Below are 20,452 nucleotides of genomic sequence, written 5' to 3'. Positions count from 1 at the left end.
GAAAGAGCTATGGTCAATTCAGGAAGCTGGATTTACTACTTAAGCTCCTCCCTTTCAAATGTCCAGTTTGGAGAGAAAAAGAAAAGGTACCTCAAAGGATATTATAAGCATAAGAATCAATGACAAAAACAACCACATCAGACACAGGCAAAATCTAAGGGGAGGGAAGAAGCATGAATATTTCCAACTCAGGACTACACGCTTATTTTAATTTTCCTCCCTCAGAATGTCGACCAGAGCTTGCAGCAGCCGGTCATCTCTGTGCTTGTAAGGTTTCGTGTTGTAGAAAACATCCACATAGTCGTTATACAGACTGTCCTCAGAGTCTTTAAGCTGGGAAGGTTTGTTCAGCTTTTCCAGGGCTTGGTAGAAATTTTCGTAAGGGATGTTGAGCTTTGCACTTGGCGACTTCTTTGGTGATTGCTGTGCGGCTGGGTTTTTGCTGAAAGCGCTCTGTAAGAGTCGCAGCATGGCCTCGGACGGGGCTCCCTCGGCTAGCTCGGCCCTTCTGCCCCCAACGCTGCTGCTGCCGCTGGGGCTTTTTGACGCCAGGGGGTTCGTGGTCAGGTTCTCTTGTGTGGGCTGCTCCTAAAACACAGAATGCCACCGACATAGGGAGGAAGGCTCATTATTTAGGGCCACGCAAGCCAGCTACAGCCCATGCCCACTGCCTGCCCCTGGAGAGGCAGCTCCGGGAGCAGAGACAGCACGAGGCTTGGAGTCACACTAACTCGGGTTTCAGTCCCCATTTTTCCAAGACGTACCCTCGGCACCTTTTAAATCTCCTTGAACTTCATTTGTAAAATGGAATGGAAATAAGAATATCTTCATTTCTGGTGGTTTTGAAGACCACCATACCCTATCGGTCTCCTTCGCTTGTCAGCCTGCTATAGTAGAGTTCATGTTAGGAAATTTAATAATTTTGAATTCATTAATTTTAATTCTGAAATTCTGGATACAGGAATAAATTTTAAAAATAATAAGTTTTCATCCTATGAAAAAATATACAGTTTATCACTTCCACTCCCTTTCCGCCCCATCCATGTTTTGGGAAGGAGCTGATATTAAGATATTTAATAGCTCATCCAGAAGGCACCCACACTGCTGTCATGTGGGAGTAGCTTCCCAGAGTCTCCTTGCTCTTTCGGCCCCTGAGCTTTAAGAAGGCGTCTCAGGAGAGAATGGAGTGGTGGTCCAGGTAAAGCGGAACTGGCGATCTCAGAAAAGAAGCTCTTTGTCAGTCATTGTGGACCATATTTCAACATTTTGACAAACAACGGGTCTTATTAATTCCCGCTAAAGAATCTCAGAGGCAGAAACACCGTCATGGTCAACCTGCCTCTGGGACCGTGAAGAGAAGTTCCCTGGGTGGGGTCCCAGGGGCAAGCTGCTTTGCAGAATACAAATGGGGCCAGAATATGAGCTGAGGCCTTCGCACAACTAGTTTATAAGTTTCTTGAATAAATACTGTGTCTTTATATCTTCCAAACACCCATCATAGAGCCAGACTTCAGGGAAGGTCATTCTAGAAATTCTGATAACCTACCTGCTATATCTGAGGCACTGTGCTAGATGCTGGGGGCTACAGAGATAAGGAAAATGTGGTGTCTGCCCGCCGTCTGATAAGGGAGAAGCCGGCAGCCTCAGCAGGCTGAGGCGCAGGAACATGAATGACTGACTTTAGCTCTCCTCTGAAATTTTCTGAGAGAAATTGTGATTCTGTAGCTCTCCTTGGAGTTGCCAAGGAGTGTGGATTAAGGAATTAGTAAAGGGAAACCTACAGCATTTGGTCACTGGAGGCTTGGTTTTCTTTCTGCAAAACAAACATACTAATGTCTGCCCTTTCTAGGTTGCAGGAATTGTTCGTTAGACAAGACAATGTAAAAAATGCTTAAAAACTAAGTACGATACAAATGGTAGGTGGATTGATCACACATAAAGATAGCTCTCTTTTCAGTTTGATCTCTGTCATAAATGGAGAAAATTCATGTTAGGGAATTTTATAATTTTGAATTCATTACTTTTAATTTCTAAATTCTGGATAAAAGAATACGTTAAAAAATAACAGGGTTTCATCCTATGGAAAATAGTTTGCCACTCCCGCTCCCTTTCCTTGCCACCCGCTTCTGACTCCTGCCCTCCCTGAAAGTTACATGCAGCTTCCCTCACTGCACTGTCTACTACGGCTCAAAGAAGAGCGTGCCAAGAACAGTGCCACACAGACCTCGCCCGAATCCACCATCTTCTCCACCCCTCTTCTGTCATTCTGAACGGTGTTGTAGGATGTATATACACGAGGCTGTTTCATGTGTTCTGGCTGAGAAGAGGTCCCATGCAAAATCAGCTTCCAGTTCACGATTCTTCCTTCGTTTTGCATTCTTCCAGACTAATGTATAAGCATACATAATTTTACTGCATGTTCTGAGTAATATCAAACAAACTCCTTCAAAATATTTAAGAAGAATTTCATAGTTAAAATCTAATTTAAAAATTCTGGGGGCCAGCCAGGTGGCACAGCATTTATTAAGTTCGCACATTCCACTTTGGCGGCCTGGTATTCCCCGATTCGGATCCTGGGTGCAGACCTATGCACCACTTGTCAAGCCATGCTGTGGCAGGCGTCCCATATATAAAGTAGAGGAAGATGGGCACGGATGTTAGCTCAGGGCCAATCTTCCTCAGCAAAAAGAGAGGATGGGCGGCAGATGTTAGGTCAGGGCTAATCTTCCTCAAAAAAAAAAAAAAAAAATTCTGTGCATTCCATGTGTAGAGCCCTATATACAGAAAAGTAAATCACTGGATTTGTTCTTGCTATGAGCATTGACCATTTACAAGTTCAAGAATTTAAAGACTGATTCATTTCTTCATTTAATTAAAAAAGCAGAACTCTATATGTGAACCTGGTTTTCTATATTGGGAGTCTTCTTGAAAAGTTGACTGTACCTTCTATAAATAGAATTATATTTATCAATTATCAACTTGTAGAAACATTCCATTGGGAAAAAGTCAGCCTCTGTGAAGTATTTTAAATAGCTTTCAGCATTAATCAGTCCTTAAAAACTATGTATTTATGGGAAGAGTAATAATTTTCAGAGGCGTAACGATTATGTTAAAAATAGTGTGCTGAAATCTAAAAAAATCTAAAAGTGTAAGTCAGATTTTGCAGACTTGATATAAAATAGTCCCGTCTTAGTAAATAGATTTTCTTAGTTTCCTGAAGGCGAAGTTGAATTAAAGAGTGGAAGCCAAGCTCAAGAACAGGACCACTTACTAAGAACGTTTTCTTCTTCTCCCTGGGAGAGCAGGAAGTTTTACATCTTCTATTTCTAAATCACAATTTTAGCAGTCTTTAAGAGAAAGCTATTCTTGGAGAAAAAGGTAACAATGTTTATAGAATTTGTTTTAATTTAATTGACATCTTCAGGAACTTAAAATGATTTCTTTTTGAAAAATTATCTAGACGTGGAAATCTAGTGCTGCTGCTGCTTATGACACTTCTGTCTCGGGAGAACTCAGATCTGAAACTCTATTCATTTCTCTGCTGACCTGTAGAAAGTGCTGGCGAAATGATGCAAAAATAAATAATTCAGCTGTATTTGGCTTTTCTCTCAGACACTCCTTGCTGTATTTTTGTGATTGTGTGTCACAATTTTAGAAAGATAGCCAAGACTGTTAGCAAACAGAATGAAAGGGAAATGAGAGATGTTTTTCAGTTTGTTTCATAACTGAAACAAAACAAGTCCTATTAAATAAGCTCTCTTGTCTAACCAGTAAGCTACTTCTAAATAGCCACTGCAGTAAATATCTGCAAGAGTGCCTTGAGGTGACCCCAGCAGAGCGTCATAGCAAAGCTGCTCTAGCATTTAACTGTCTTTGTGAATACAGGTGATTCTGGTGGCTGAGTAGGTCATGTGGCCGGCTGCGTTCTGATATGGGAACACTTGGATTTGTCCCAGTCTGTCACATTCTGGATCAGCATATCTCTTTTCTTTCTTATAGTATGGCTAGTGCTTAATCTATTTTTTTTCTTTAATCTATATAGCCAAGTGGGCATGGCTTGAAACACTACACCTTTTCTTTACTTTTCCTAGGGATGATTAAAGTTCCTTAGGGCCCTGATTGATGATGATACCAATCTTAAAGTGCTTGTAAGCTTGCGTTTCTAGACCCTTGCCTTCATGCTTACCATGTCTGTAATTCGCAAAGTCCAGGTACCGATGGGATTTTCTCCCCACGTGTGAACAGACATGAAGTCCCAGTTCTTAAAGCCATTAGGAGATGTATCCCGCTCTCTTTCAGCCAACAGTACAGTGCTGGTTCCTGTTTTCATGCAACAAACAGAGGTTAATGAATGTCCTAACAGCTCTGATAGAAGGATACTCTCTAGCATCTAATAACTGAAAATGAAAACTGGGAGAGATTAGCACTCTTAATTTTCACTTTCAGTCTAAGACTAGAATAGAGACGTTCACAAGAAGAAAAAGTTTTTATCCACTGTACTTAGCATATTGCCTGGCATATAAGTTCTCAATAAGTATTATAGAAAAATAATAATGAATGGATATATTGATTATGGTTTATTTGATTAAGAAAGCTCAGAGAAAATTACAAGATAAGTTACATTAAAGAAGAGAGTTAAAGACTCAAAATACATTTTTGTAGAACTATCATTTTGAAATTCAAGAGGAAATCTTAAAAATTTAATTGGTGCCTGAATCTATAATCTAACGTAGACATAAAAAAATAAAGCTAGATTAATTTAATAATCTCTTGTCATATAAAAACTAGGAGTAACTCTAAAATTTCAAATCCAAGCTCTCTATAGATCAATAAATAATATTTCTTTCTAAGCGAAACAGTCAAATGAACCATAGGGCTATCAATGAAAAAGCATTCCACAAATACTTCAGATCAATTCTAAGACATCTAGAAAGCATAACTCCAAAATTAACAGAGCCTACTCCAGTCTTCTAGGAAGTTCATATCCTGGAAGGAGATTACAGAGGTAACTCATCTTTCCTCATGTATCACCTATAGAAATTGAATTTAGTCCGTTGAATCCTACTAAAACGTGAAAGAGTATTGGGATAGCTTCCCCTGGTTGGATTGTGGTTTATGGCTCACAAACTCTTTCCCATCCAGGATCTCTTCTGAATTAGCACCCTCTCAGGAAAGGGAGATGTGCAGATATCATATCATGTGGCCTTAATCACATCATCATGAAAAATTTGTTAGTCTTTTCAACCCTCTTTCATGGATCAGAATTCTCAGTTTTTCAATTGATTTATCGTATGTGTCTGATATATTTGTCAGCTTTTTAAATTAATTATCAGAGTAACTTTCAATAATGCATTACCTGAGAGAAACAAATGATATATTAGTGACCTGGGAAAGTGAGCACAGCTTGAAAATGTGTGACTCCAGGAAAGTTTATTAATTGGTATTATTTGAATAATCTTCATTCTCTGTTTATCTAAGGACCAGTGGGAATGAGTGGGGTGGAGTTCTGATGCCAAGAAAGATGAATTAAAAATTAGCATATTTTTTAAGACTTAAAAATATCTATTGGAAGACTTAGTCCTCTAAATAAACGAAAACAATCATTGGTTTGAAATTATTTAACTTACACTTAAAAATTTAAACAAAGAGTTTAGAAGAAACTCTTGAAGGTTTTTTTTTTTAATTTACCAGCAGCAGAAGTGAGTGTGACATGAAGATCTCCTCTGCGGGAATATTCAATCGTTGCTTCAAATTGCACGTGTTCCAAGGACTTGATAGCATTTTCTTGTCCTTCACAAGCTCTTGTTGGAATTTCAATGATAACTTCTCCATTAGCTGTCAAGGCTCTAAATACATTAAAGAATCATCACTGAATATAACGTATCTTTTCTTCCTTGCATTTTATGCAGATATGTACATATTACCCTTAACTACTCAGCTAGGCTTTCTCTCCCTGTTATGAGCAGAACCCAATTCAGGATTGGGTATAAATGAATTTTAATGCATAAGACAATGGGTAAGATTTTTACCCAAATTAAAAAAAACCTCCACAATTTATGTGGAACCACAAAAGAGCACAAATAGCCAAATCACTCCTGAGAAAGAAGAACAAAGCTAGAGGCATCATATTTCCTGATTTAAAAATGATTTCAAGAATGGGCAAACAACGGGAAAGGGTAGTCTCTCCCACAAATGGTGCTGGGAAAACTGGATATCCACAAGCAAAAGGATGAAACTGGACCCTTATCTAACACCATATGCAAAAATCAACCAAAAATGGGCTAAAGACTTAAGCATAAGCCCTGAAACTGTAAAACTCTGTGAAGAAAACATAGGGAAAAAGCATCATGACATTGGTCTTGACAGTGATTTCGTAGATAAGACACCAAAACCACAGACAGCAAAAATAAAAATAAACAAGTGGGACTACATCAAACTAAAAAGCTTCTGCAGAGCAAAGACAACCTATAGAATGGGAGACAATATCTGATAAGGAATTAATCTTCAAAATATATACAAACCCCCACAACTCAATAGCAAAAAAACGAATAACCCAATTCACTAATGAGCTAAGGACCTAAATAGACATTTCTATTGACTAACATATGAAAAAATGCTCACCATCACTAGTCATCAGGGAAATACAAATCAAAACTATAAAACCTGTCAGGACGGCTATTATCAAAAAAACAAAAGACAAGCGTTGGTGAGGATATGGAGAAATTTGAACCCTTGTACATTTGGTAGGAATGCAAAATGGTTCAGCCACTATGGAAAACAGTATAGAGGTTCCTAAAAAAATTAAAAATAGAGGTACCATGTGATCCAGCAACCCCATTTCTGGATATTTATCCAAAAGAATTGAAATCCGAAGCTCAGAGAGATATTAGCACTCCTATGTTCATTGCAACACTATGTACAACAGTCAAGATGTGGAAACAAGCTAAATGTCCATCGACAGATGAATGGATAAAGAAAATGTGGTATATACTTACAATGGAATATTAGTCAGCTTTAACAAAAAAGGAAATTCTGCACTATGTGACAATATGGATGAACCTTGAGGACATTATGCTAAGTGAAATAAGCCAGTAACAGGAAGATAAATACTGCATGATTCCACTTCTGTGCTCTCTAAAATAGTCAAATTCATAAAATCGAAGAGTGGAATAGTGGTTGCCTGGAGCTAGGGGCTTCAGGAAATGGTAACTTCTTAATCCATGGGCATAAAGTTTCAGTTAAGCAAGATAAGTTCTAGAGATCAGCTGTACAACATTTTACCTATAGTCAACAATAATGTACTGTACACTTAAAAATTTGTTAAGAGGGTAGATTTCATGTTAAGTTTTCTTATCACAGTAAAAAGAAAAGAAAGTGGTAAGGAACGCAGATATTTGAATACAATGCTATTTGCTTTGGAATCAAATTTAGGCAGGTTTGTCTTATATCCTTCAAAAAGTGGTCCATTACTGCAATAGACCCTCTTAAGAAATGATTTTCTCTTCCTAATGCACGTGCCCTAAGCCTCCCATCCTTAGGCATTGTGTGTAAGTGGGTCTTCAGTATAATCATGGTTGTCTTGATAGACTCAACAAAATAGTCACACCAAATTCTGATTCTATAGCCAGATGTGGTGGGCCAGGTGTGGTCTATGTAAAAGCAGTATGATAAAGGACCTTTCATGGAAAAGTTATGAATCACAACACTGTGGCATGAAGTGAGGTTCTTTTGGAAGGTTCTGGATAATACTGGTTGCCAAGTGCTGCATTTCATCAATTCTAAGATGCACTTTTAAAATTATTTTAATATCTTTGAATTTTGGATGAATCTTAAAACTGATGGCTGGTAATAGTTTAATTGGTAGTGATTTTTCTTGGTGGTATGTAAAACAATGGTGTACCTTACACTTATGCCATATGGTAGGTAGGCTATGAGAGGAAAATGCCAATATGCTAACATGATTCACAGATCTTTGATTTCTCAGTGATTCTCCATGGACCCACAGGGAACACTGTCAAATGCCGTCTCTGTCTACTTCAGAAGGGTAGGTGAGAAAAGAATTAGGCAGAGTGACAAACATCATAATCAAATAGTGCCATGGACACACACTTGTTTAAAATTCTTAGAGTCACTTACCTGGGCTCAAAGTCATTGTCCTTCACAACACACTCTTTCTTCTCAGGCACACTGCTCCAGGTCCTGGGCTCAGCTAAATCCACCAGAGCTTTGGCATTTAGCAACCCAAATCCAAATCTACTATTCACCATCAAGCCTGCTCCATTCTTTTTCCATCCGGGGTTATTGGCCAGTGGGTCATACTCAGAGGTCCAGACAACCAGGTGCTGCATATCTCGCCAGGTGAGATTTGGACTGGAAGGGAAATGACCCAAAATATCTTTCAGGGACAAAATGAAGTTTCCTTGCAAATGCAAACGCTAAAAACAAGCATCTCCATTCAGAGATTATGAAGTGCCTTTTGCAACTGTACTTATGTAATTCTAGTGTGTATGACTATTGGTATGTCTTTTCATTCAGAATTCAAAATAGAGTACTGAAAATTCCCCATGCCATGTAAGTTAAGCTCTTACTATGAATAAAATTTGGGCTTTAGCATTGTAGAAATGTAGGACTTGGTCCTTGATTTCTAATTACTTAAATCTAACTGGAGAAAAGTTAAAAATGACATTTCCTTTGTGTCTTCCTGTCTTCTGCTGTCCATTAACAGCTTTAGCATTTTCAGCATTATGAATCCACAGATGAGGGCTTGACTTCCTTCTTAAGAAGACTCAGATGACTTTAAAGGCACAGGCTGGCTACCTGTTCTTAAATATTTCTTGCCACTTTTCTTTTTTTTTTTTTTTAAAGATTTTATTTTTACTTTTGCTCCCCAATGTCCCCCAGTACGCAGTTGTATTTATTTTAGTTGTGAGTCCTTCTAGTTGTGGTATGTGGGATGCCGCCTCAGCATGACCTGATGAGCGGTGCCATGTCTGTGCCCAGGATTCAAACTGGTGAAACCCTGGGCCACTCAAGCCGAGCGCGTGAACTTAACCACTCAACCATTCGGCCAGCCCCGCATCTTTTCTTTACAGAGCAAAAGTGTCAAGAAACTCTTAGTTACTTGAAATCATTCTTTCAAGGCACTATGCTGAATACTGTGGGTATATTCAAGGAGGTGGTTCTTGTCTTTAAGAAGCTTACAATCTAGTAAAAGAACTAAGTCTTTTTATAACTACACTATATCTGTTCATACTGTATTGTAGGAGTTTAGAGGAGAAAGAATTCTTTCAGGATGGAAAGATCTAGGAAGACTTTACTGGGAGGAAATATTTGAGCCGAACTTTGAAGGGTGGGTAGAATGTCAAGAAGGGGAGAGACAATAGATGCAGAGAAAGCATTTGACAAGATCCAACATCCATTTATGATAAAAACTCCCAATAAAATGAATATAGAAGGGAAGTGCCTCAACATAATAAAGGTCATATATGACAAACCCACAGCCAACATCATACTCAATGGGGAAAAACTGAAAGCTATTCCTCTAAGATCAGGAACAAGACAAGGGCGCCCATTCTTACTGCTCTTATTCAACATAGTATTGGAAGTCCAAGCCAGAGCAATTAAGCAAGAAAAGGAAATAAAAGGGATACAAATTGGAAAGGGAGAAGTAAAACTGTCACTATTTGTAGATGACGTGATTCTATATATAGAAAACTCTTAAAAATCCACAAAAAGCTATTAGAAATAATTAGCAAATACAGTAAATTTGCAGGGTACAAAATCAACATTCAAAAAGCAGTCGCATTGGGGCTGGCCCCATGGCCGAGTGGTTAGGTTCACGCGCTCTGCTGCAGGCGGCCCAGTGTTTCATTGGTTCGAATCCTGGGCGCGGACATGGCACTGCTCATCAAACCACGCTGAGGCAGCATCCCACATGCCACAACTAGAAGGACCCACAACGAAGAAGATACAACTATGTACCGGGGGGGCTTTGGGGAGAAAAAGGAAAAAATAAAATCTTAAAAAAAAAAAAAAGCAGTGGCATTTCTGTACACTAACAATGAACTGACAGAAAGAGAAATCAAGAATATAATCCCATTTATAATGGCAACAAAAATAATAAAATATCTAGGAATAAATTTAACCAAGAAGGTGAAAGACTTATACACTGAAAACTATAAGACGTTACTGAAAGAGATCAAAGAAGACATAAAGAAATAGGAAGATATTCCATACTCATGGATTGGAAGAGTAAACATAGTTAAAATGTTCATTTTACCTAAAGCAATCTACAGATTCAATGCAATCCCAATCAGAATTCCAATGACATTCTTCACGGAAATAGAACAAAGAATCCTAAAATGTATGTGGAAAAACAAAGACCCCAAATAGCCAAAGCAATCCTGAGAAAAAAGAACAAAGCTGGAGGATCACAATCCCTGACTTCAAATATACTACAAAGCTATAGTAATCAAAACAGCATGGTACTGGCACAAAACCAGACACACTGGCACAGATCAATGGAACAGAATTGAGAGCCCATAAATAAACCCATACATCTGTGGACAGCTAATCTTCAACAAATGAGCCGAGAACACAGTGGAGAAAGGAGCATCTTTTCAATAAATGTTGTTTGGAAAACTGGACAGCCACATGCAAAAGAATGAAAGTAGACCATTGTCTCATACCATACACAAAAATTAACTCATAATTAATGGATTAAAGGTTTGAATGTAAGACCTGAAACCATAAAACTCCTAGAAGAAAACATAGGCAGTATGTCTTTTGACATTGGTCTTAGCAGTATCTTTTCAAATACCCTGACTACTCAGGCAAGGGAAACAAAGGAAAAAATAAACAAACGGGACTACATCAAACTAAAAAGCTTCTGCATGGTGCAGGTAACCATCAACAAAACAAAATGACAACCCACCAAGTGGGAGAAAATATTTGCAAATCGTATATCTGATAAGGGGTTAATATCCAAAATATATAAAGAACTCATACAGCTCAACAACAAAAAAAACCATGAACAACCCAATCAAAAAATAGGCAGAGGATACGAGCAGACATTTTTCCAAAGATGATATACAGATGGCCAATAGGCACATGAAAACATGTTCAATGTCACTAATTATTAGGGAAATGTAAATCAAAACTACAATGAGATATCACCTCACACCCATCAGAATGGCGATTATTAAAAAGACAAGAAATAACAAGTCTTAGAGAGGATATAGAGAAAAAGGAGCTCTCATATGGTCCTGGGAATATAAATTGGTGCAGCCACCATGCAAAACAGTATGGAGATTTCTTTAAAAATTAACAATAGAAATGCCATATGATCCAGGTATTCCACTTTTGGGTATTTATCCAGTAGAACATGAAAACACTAATTTGAAAACATACATGTACCCCTATGTTCACTGCAGCATTATTTGCAATAGCCAAGACTGGAAAGCAACCTAAGTGGCCATCAATGGGTGAATGGATAAAGAAGATATAGTATGTATATACGATGGAATACTACTCAGCCACAAAAAATGACGAAATCATTCCATTTGCAACAACATGCATGGAACTTGAGGGTTTTATGCTAAGCAAAATAAGTCAGAGGGAGAAAGATAATTACTGTATGACTTCACTTGTATGTGGAAGATAAACAAATGAACAAATACTCAGATAAGGAGATTAACAGAGGGGAGGTGAGTGCGGGGAGGGCTAAAGGGGCACATACATATTGGGTATGGTGATGGATGGAAACTAGACGTTTGGTGGTGAACAGGATACAGTCCGTACAGAAGTCAAAATATAATGATGTACACCTGAAATTTATATAATGTTATAAACCAATGTGACCTCAATAAAATAAATTAAGAAAAAAGAAAATTAACAACAACAAAGTGAAGTGGAGAGAGAGAAAAGGGGATGAGGCAATGGAGCCAAACCTCTGAGGGAGGAAGGTACAGGATGTGGCCAGAGTACAGTGAATAGTCTGGTCTGCTGGGGCAGGGAAGAGGCAATGAGGAGTACTGAGCCAGAGAGCGAGGATTTGAATGCCAGGAAGAGGAGCTTATACTTTACCCTTTCAGCAATGGGGAATCATCAAGGATTTTTGAGCAAGAAAATGGTATAATCAGAAGTCTTAGTAAACTTACTTTAGCAGCAATATAAAGATAAATCAGAGATGCATGGGATTGTTGGGTCTATTAAAAAGAAGATGAAGCCTTCTCTGATCACCCTATTTAAAATTTCAGTTCTCCCCACATGCTCCTGAGCTCTCTTATCCTGCTATACTTTTTTCTTCTACAGTACTTATCACCTTCTAACACATGGGACAACTCATTTGTTTTGTGTATTATTAATATCTGTCTCTCCTGCTAGAATTAGCCATGAGAAGGGCTGAGATTTTTATCTGCCTTCTTCTGCGATGTGTAGCAAGGTCTCAGAAGAATGCAGGCATATGCTGAGTAAATATTGGTTGGCTGGATGTATATGCCAGGTATATGCTGAGTAAATATTGGCTGGTTGGATGATTGAAGGTACCTAAGTGTTAAATAGCCCCAAATATAATTTTAAAACTTATTGCCACTTGTCATGAGATTCTTTCAAGATCTCAAACTTTTCCTTGGCTTTGAGACCTGCATTGTTTCTATCAAGCTAATCAAGCATTATTTAATAAATAAATGCCCAAGTGTTTAGTCCTCAAGGTTTCTCTCTCATCACTAGGTTGTGAAATAACCATCAGGGGACTCTGGCTCAATTTGCTGTTTTCTCCCCAGAGACCATAATTTACTGGTTAAACAATCCCCTGGTGACAAGAAAGAAGCAATGTACATTCCTGAACATTGAGGAGTCCAGCTCCTGGTTAAAAATCCCGGCCTCATCACAGGCATTACAAAGACTCTACCTGGCGGGCCTCACAGGGAAGCTGCCCTCCCCGCGCCAGCCTGTGTGCACAGACCATGCATCGCAGTTTCTGAAGGGAGTTGCAGTCAAGAACTCAGGCGCCCCTCCCTGGTCAAGTTCTTCCCATATTTACATTCCTAGCCCCTGCGACTTCATTCCTAGGTCTTCTTATCTGAGGCCTTGGTCAGAGGTCTTCTTCAGGTGTCTCTGCCAAGGCCTCCTTACGGGGGAAGGAGGGAGAAACCTTGAAGACACTTTATCCCACTCTGACTCAGTTCCCAGTACTTCTCCACTCCTGGCCTTCCACCTCACCCCATCCGCACCCCAGAGTCCATAAAACTAAGAGAGTCTTTTGTTGGGGCTCCCTCAGCAGTGAGACAACTCCCATGTCTGTGCTGCTCCACCTGACCCTCCACTGGTGCACCTGTCCGTGGGGGAAAATGGAATAGGGGGAGTCAGCATTTTCTCTGGTTTTAGACTCTGGCTTACACCACCAAGTGAGCCATTAAAGGCTTAACTCTTTCATTTTTGGTTTGTTGCTTTAATTGACTATTCTGACACCTGGCAGCTCAGTACACTCTCAGCTCAGCTGAGTGCCTGACAAACATCACTTAACCCCACAGAGTGACTGATGGAGGCCTTAGAAAGACTCCAGTTCTGTGATTCTCATGGGTTCCAGACAGCCTGCATCATAATCACCTGGTACTCTTGTAAATAATAAAAAGAATAACTTTACTCTTGTAAAGTTCCTGAGTCCCACCACACTTGCTGAACCAAAATATCTGAGGGTAGGACATGATTTTATGTTTATAATAAAAAAAACTGTCTATGTTATAGCTAAAATAATAAGAGTTGGAAGAGAGAATGCAAACATATAACTAATTAAGACAATCAGAAATCTTTCCAAATCATGGAGTCAAAATAGGGCGTAACAGAAGACACATTAAACTATCTTCTACTACCAAGGACCTGGGTGACCTTAAAGCAAGTCACTTCATCTCCCTGGGCCTGAGCTGACTCATCTATAAGATGAGAGGGTTGAGTGTGACAACCTCCAGAATTCCTTGCTATTCAGACCTCCTATCTGCCCAATGTCATAAATACCTCATTGTAGATCTTGTTTCCACGCCGGCCATCCCACATTCAGGAATAACTAACTAGCTGAGCATAAATGGCTATTTTCTCAGTGTAGAAACCAGGTCTGTCCTATAAAGCACTTTTATTGAAATTCTTGCTTCCTTCCAGTCTTTTAAAGGGAGTTTTAGGTAAAAGCCCCTTATCAAGGTGGTCAATAGGCAACATACCAACCTCCCATTCAGACCATCAGTGTGAACAGGTGTGTTATGGAGGTTGGGATGAAGTGTACTATGGAAGCATAAGGCAGGGTCTTGATAGTGATCATCATGATAATCAAACACAAAGGATAGACTTTCTATATTGCTATAGTAGAGCGTTTGTTTTATATTTAGTTGCAAGTTTCATTGTTTTTTATTTTCTTTTACTTATTCTTTGCAAAATATTTAAGGAGGCTTCATTGTCATGCAATTAGAAAAATTAAGCCAATTTTCCTAACAAAGTTCTTCTTCATTCATGCGATTGCATTTCATAAATGAAAAGGAGCTTCTAACAATAGTGAATCTCGTTGCTGAAAACCTTCCTTTGTTAATTAGTGCTCAACAGCATCCACAATAATTAAATTTTTTAATACTGCATTGGGTTGCTAATCAAGGATATGTTTATAGAAAATAAGGGTTATGGAATTAAACGTTGAAGTGAAGCATTGCTTCTAATTAGAAGAGTGTAGGGAAAGAAATCTGAAGACAAAATTCTAAAGTGAAAAAGTTTTAGAGGCTACCTGGTTCAGCCTCTAATCACATCAAAGTGAGCCTGGATGTGGAAGATTTTCTAACCTGGAGACTTTCCAACACTTCACAACCCAATGAGTCAAGGATTTTTTTAATGGGATTTATGTAGAGGTTTCATGCAGCATTGAAAGTCCATTGCCCTTTCTCCAGCCTTTAATGAAAACAGGAGATTGGTTCATGTTTGTTTAATGCCTCCAAAGGTGGGAGGGGATTCAATATTTCACTTCAAAATCTTTGTTCTTTATTACAAATTATTGATTCCTTTGCACTCTCTTCAGAAGACAGGCTATTTTCTGCCATCTTTCCTAGATATTCTCACTACATAATAATGGTGCCATGGGCATTTATCTAAGCAGTTCCTGTCTTTATTAGTGTGCATGTATATATATATATACGTATCCCTTAGCGTGTGTGTGTGTATATGTGTATATATATAGATATATATCCAGGATATGCTTATTAAGTACCCTAATGGGGATCTTCCCAATCACAGCTGGATGAGGTGTTAGGAAAACACAGTTTTAAAGTAACTCTTTATTGCAGCTGTTTCTCAAAATTTGGCTAAGATAACTACCAGCATTAAAACTGCCTGGGATACTTGTTAAAAATGTGGATTCCTAGGCCAAATACCAGAAACTTCTGGATCTGAGTTGCTGGCAATAGGACTTAGGAATCTGTATACTAAATAAACTCTCAAGGTTTATGCAGAATAAGGTGATTATTATATATGCTGGTGTCCAAGAAACACTCTTCTAAGGAAGGAAAGTATTCCTCTCTATATATTTGAGCCATAAGCCATTCTTTCTTCTTCCCTCTCCTCTTCACGATCCCCAGTGCTCCAGCTGTGTAATATTTACTGTGTCATAGTAAGTAGTCTGCTTGAGACAGGAGCCTTTGATGAGGAACTCATAGACAGATGAGAGCTATGATGTTCCTTTATGAGCCCCCATCTTCTGACCCCCCCTCTCTTTGAGGGGATGATGGGCTGGCATTCAATGTTTCCTCTTCTTTACAGGGCAATGGGAGGTAGTGTAGTGTAGTTGCTGGTGGCACAGGTTTTGGGGTCAGATAGACCTCATTTTGAATCTCTTTGTGGGATCTTGGTTACATTTCTCAACCTCTCTAAGCCTCAGTTTCATTTATTAAATGTAACTCTTAATTTCTATGTCACAAGGATGTTGTAAGGATTAGTATTGTTTATAAAGAGGTTAGCACAGTGCCTGGTCGTAGTAAGAACATGATGAATACTGAATGTTATTATTCTTGATAAATTTAGCCCCGAGTTCTTCTTCATTCTCCACAGTTATTTCTTGAGGAGTGGCACATGGTTAAATGATCCTTCTAACCTTGACCATCTAGGGACACTTCTAGACATTCCGGCATTCAGATTTTCTGAACTAATCATCTCGGTATAGACAATTGAATAGAGTTCAGAAAATTGTCCATGTGAGAACAGACATCTCAATAATCTCTATGTACTTTGGCAGGAAGTATATAAATGTTAAGATAGGTTGTGTTCATCTTACTGATGATTGAATCAAAATGAAAGGAATTAAATTCTTAATATGCACCAGGGATATCGTAGACTCTTAATGTCTCTTAAATCATGAACAGTGTGAGAATCTGATGGAACCTACAAAGCACTGCCCAGGAAAATGCCATACACACACTCACAAACAATTCTGCATCTAGTTTCAGAGAAGTTCGTGGACCCCTGGAAACTCATCCATGTATTTCATAGCAATCCATGGAGCCCCTGCTTTATAAACGGTTCATTAGAAATTAACTAAGGTTAATGAGGCTAGACCATTCTCAGATCATTTTCTCCTTGTACAGAAAAAGGTTTGAAATTTTAAAAATCAGAGATTGCAATTTTGAAATTTCAGTTTTTATGTGAAATTAACATTCCATCTGTTGAGCTAGATTTATACTATGCTGGCCACTAGACAAGGATGGGCTATACTTGGCTAATTACATTTACATACATCTAATAGGTTTAGGTAGAGAAGACAAAATTTTAAGGATGGTTTTCTTTTAATAACTCCCCAGAGCTAAAAGCTTATATCCTAAAATCATGAACATCATAAGCCTGTCTCACCACCTGTATGCAACTGCTTGTCTTCGCAGGACCTTATTTTCTTCCTCTCTGGACCTCTCACCACCAACCTCCACAATTCCATGTTGGATGATCTATGTATGCTGACACCTTCCATTACAAATTGGAGAATCTTCTAAAGGGAAGAGGTTTGAAAAAGATGGTCTGATCTGACCCCTCCGTTTTATAGATGGTAAATTGAGCTCTCATTTGGGAATTAACTTGCCTAAGGTCAGACAGCTGGAGTTATATGCCTAGAACCTGAAGCCAGGTGTTCCATGCTCTTTTTACGGCTTCGAAATTTTTCCTCAAATATGGTTTGAATCAGCTGATGCCAGTCTTAGCTTGTGTTCATAGACTTTGCCCTCTGTCCATCCTCTTCCTGTTACAAGTGAACTCAGATCCTGAACATAGCTCTTCTGTTTGGCCCAAGAGCTTCAACTTTCCCTGTTTCTGATCGAGCACCTGGATGTTCTCTTCACTTACCAGACATCTTCCCAGCCCCCTCAAGTAGGTAGACTCTTGGTGTGAGCCTTGCTAGGCCTGTCTTTCTTAGCCACTGTGGCCATCTCATAGCTGAGATACCAGGGACTAAGCCGCAACTCCACAGGTGGCCCCAGGGCTCCTGGAGCTGTGCTGGACTCTCCTGGACACAGAGTCAGAAACTTCAGGGTTTTCCCAGCTGTGGCACAGGCCATGGTGTTCTACTCTTCTGTTACTTGAACCTCCTCTGCTGAACATGACATAAGGGCACTGCCTTGTCCTCTCTCTGGAGAATATGGATGTTCTTCTAGGATAACCTCCTTATTAGGAAGGATAACAGTAATTTACAAGTTCAGTCGCTTCCTCTATCATGCAAGCATAGCTCTTGACTTGACATTTAATGACTTCTCACCACACAAAATCAGAAAGCAGAAATGAAGACAAAAAGTTGTGAATATACAGTGTGAGACAGATATTTTCCTCTGTATTAAGTGTTAGACTATTGGGTAACTATTATGAGGGGAAAAAATGTTATTACATCCCTTTTTAACATCATACAGTAAAATACATGCCAGGGGGATTTAGAACTTAAATATGGTAAAGGAACCATAATAAAAGACATATAAATAAATGTTTATCTAATTTTGCGTTGTAAAGATTTTTCTGAGCGTAAAAGCAAAGGAAAAAGCCTTAAAGAAAGAGACTGACAAATATAACTGTGTACACATTAACTTCAGAACATTAAAAATTGTGTAAATAAAACTAAAAGGTAAATGTCAAACTAACCAAGCACGAATAGCTTTTCTAAACTAAGCCCATAAAACAAAATCAAGGTCACAACTAAGTAATCACAGATGATAAATGGCCAAAGAATATAAAATATTGAGCTAAATTAGTAATGAAATAAAAGCCTATAAAGACGAGATACCATTTTCACCCATCAAAATAGCAAACATTTCAAAAGCTAATAAAAGTAGCTTTGATAAGTGTTTAGGAAAGTGGCACTTTCACACATACACTGCTGGTGGGAATATAAAATGGTACAGTCTCTCTGGACAGTAACTTGTCAATATGTATCAAAATCATTAACACATGCATGGCCTTTGACCCAGAAATTCTAATTGTGGGTGTTTATTTAGCCTGAGGAAATTATCAGAGATGATAACCAATATTTATGGACAAGAGTGCTCATCTAAGCATGATTAGATGATTTTAATAAAATTTGCGTTATATAATAGATACTACAAAAAGATAAAAATCCTGTTTTTAATTTTCACATCCCCTGATGTGTTATATCAGCTCCAGGGCTGGGCTTATATAATCTGAAAAAAAGGATGTTTTATAAACTCGTTGTTCCTAATACTGCCCACAAGAAATTATCTGGACAAAGTCTTTCCTGGTGGGAATAAACAGAAGTGAGAAGGCCTGGTGTCTGAGTGGGAGGAGGATTGGGAGAAGAGCAGGTTTCTAAAGGTCAGGGAACGTTGATTTAGACATGAGAAAGAGCTCTTAATATATTATAGAGTGGATTCAAACAATTACAAAATAATGTGTATATTAAGATCCCAATTTTATAAGATGTGTGTGCATTAAATATACATTGAGATCTTAACAGGAAGAGAGCTTATTTTAATTTTTTTTTTGTAGTTTTCTTAGTTTTCTACTGTAACCAGGTATTCAGAAAACAATCCATGTTATTAAAAAGAAGGAGAAGCAGCCTTAGTAAACGTGATTCGAAGCTTTCCACGCCTTACTTTGCTTCCAGGGCCAGAGCGAAGATGCCAGCAGCCAGGGGTGCTGAGGCCGAGGTGCCCGTGTGGGTCTCTGTGCAGTCATTGTGCAGGTCGGCGCTCGTCTAGGTGGCATCGGGAGGAAAGAAACATGGGAGAACATGTGAGCAGTGTGATCCTGTCCCCGGGGGTTAACCACACGGAGGGCTGCATCTGCTATGATCAGGAAACTCAGCTGATTCGATTCCCCCGCTTCCTCCTTTAAACCCCAGGCGGATGTTTGCCATCTGCTGATATTTTGGTTCACTCTCCTCTATATGCAACTTGTCTATAATTCTGGCATCAGGATGCCTTTTCTGGGGATGAAGTACTCCCACTATGAATATTTTCTCTTCTGAGATTCCCAACGAAATGCTGTCTGTAAAAAAGGGACTGTTTCGAAATCACTGTGAATCATGCTGGCCCATTAATCATCAGGTCCATTGTGTTTGGTCTGGCATATTTAGAAATTCTGCCTCATGCAAAATTCCCTTTTGCCTTCAGATTGACATTTGACGGCCTCTTCAGCACAAGGATGGAAAGCCATCCTAATTTTGGCCACTTGAACTACTTGCACAAAATTGTTTAGTGTGTAGTTTGTGCTCACTATTGACATAATTTTATGCCTATGAGTTAGTGTCCACACTTGCACTTTGATGAAAATGGTGAGTTTTTGAAATGGAAAGTGTGCTAGACTCAGATCTGGGTTCAAATTCTAAAACTGCTACTGGGTAGATGTGGCCCAGGGGCGAGTCACTTGGTTTCTCCATCTGTAAAGCCAGGTTGACATTTCCTGACTCGTTTTCTGAGGCTAAAGTGAGATCCTGTCTGTGAAAGCATTTTTACACAATATCATTGCATGTAAGGAGTTACCCAGCCTAATTGTAGCTTAATGAAGAGGTTGCCTAGAAGAAAGGAAGAACCCAAAAAGACTTCCAGTCATCTACTTTAAGGACCACAGCGCTGCTGGCTGAATAAGTAGTTGGGCCAAAGGATCGCTAACAAGACACCCGACCAGGCCCCTGCACTATGGTTTTTACCTAAAGACTTCAATGTGTGGGAGGGAGGTGTAAAAAAATAATTTGTTCTATTATCACCTCCTTTGGCTTCCCACTTGTAGTCACTGAATTTCTCAAGTTACAGTGTCTACGCTCCTCAGAGGCCTGCAGAAGCAAGATTACCCTTTTTACCTGTTGACGCAAGTAAGCCCTCAGAGATGACTGTGCTGTGGAAAAGGTTTGCGTAAAACAAAGGCTATGTTATTGCAACCGTCTCAAATAGAATCCACCAGCTGTCTCTCATATGGCTGATTTACCTAAGGAGGGATCTTT

The 20,452-nt window shown here is 39.0% G+C and overlaps 1 protein-coding gene across 1 annotated transcript in view; it reads right to left on the bottom strand.

Moving 5' to 3' along the window:
* Window positions 1-207: 207 nt before the first annotated feature.
* Window positions 208-20,452, bottom strand: part of PCSK1 (proprotein convertase subtilisin/kexin type 1) — a 42,232-nt gene continuing 21,987 nt past the window's right edge. The window contains exons 9-14 of the mRNA XM_046667475.1: window positions 19,107-19,207; window positions 8,137-8,370; window positions 5,689-5,846; window positions 4,187-4,320; window positions 2,225-2,386; window positions 208-588 (exon numbers count right to left, since the gene is read on the bottom strand). Of these exons, the coding sequence (XP_046523431.1) occupies window positions 208-588; window positions 2,225-2,386; window positions 4,187-4,320; window positions 5,689-5,846; window positions 8,137-8,370; window positions 19,107-19,207 (1,170 nt within the window). The remainder of the gene's footprint in view (window positions 589-2,224; window positions 2,387-4,186; window positions 4,321-5,688; window positions 5,847-8,136; window positions 8,371-19,106; window positions 19,208-20,452) is intronic.

The sequence above is a fragment of the Equus quagga genome, chromosome 7, assembly GCF_021613505.1.
Source record: "Equus quagga isolate Etosha38 chromosome 7, UCLA_HA_Equagga_1.0, whole genome shotgun sequence".
Classification (NCBI taxonomy): Eukaryota; Metazoa; Chordata; class Mammalia; order Perissodactyla; family Equidae; genus Equus; species Equus quagga.
This window is presented reverse-complemented; position numbering and strand designations above follow the sequence as displayed.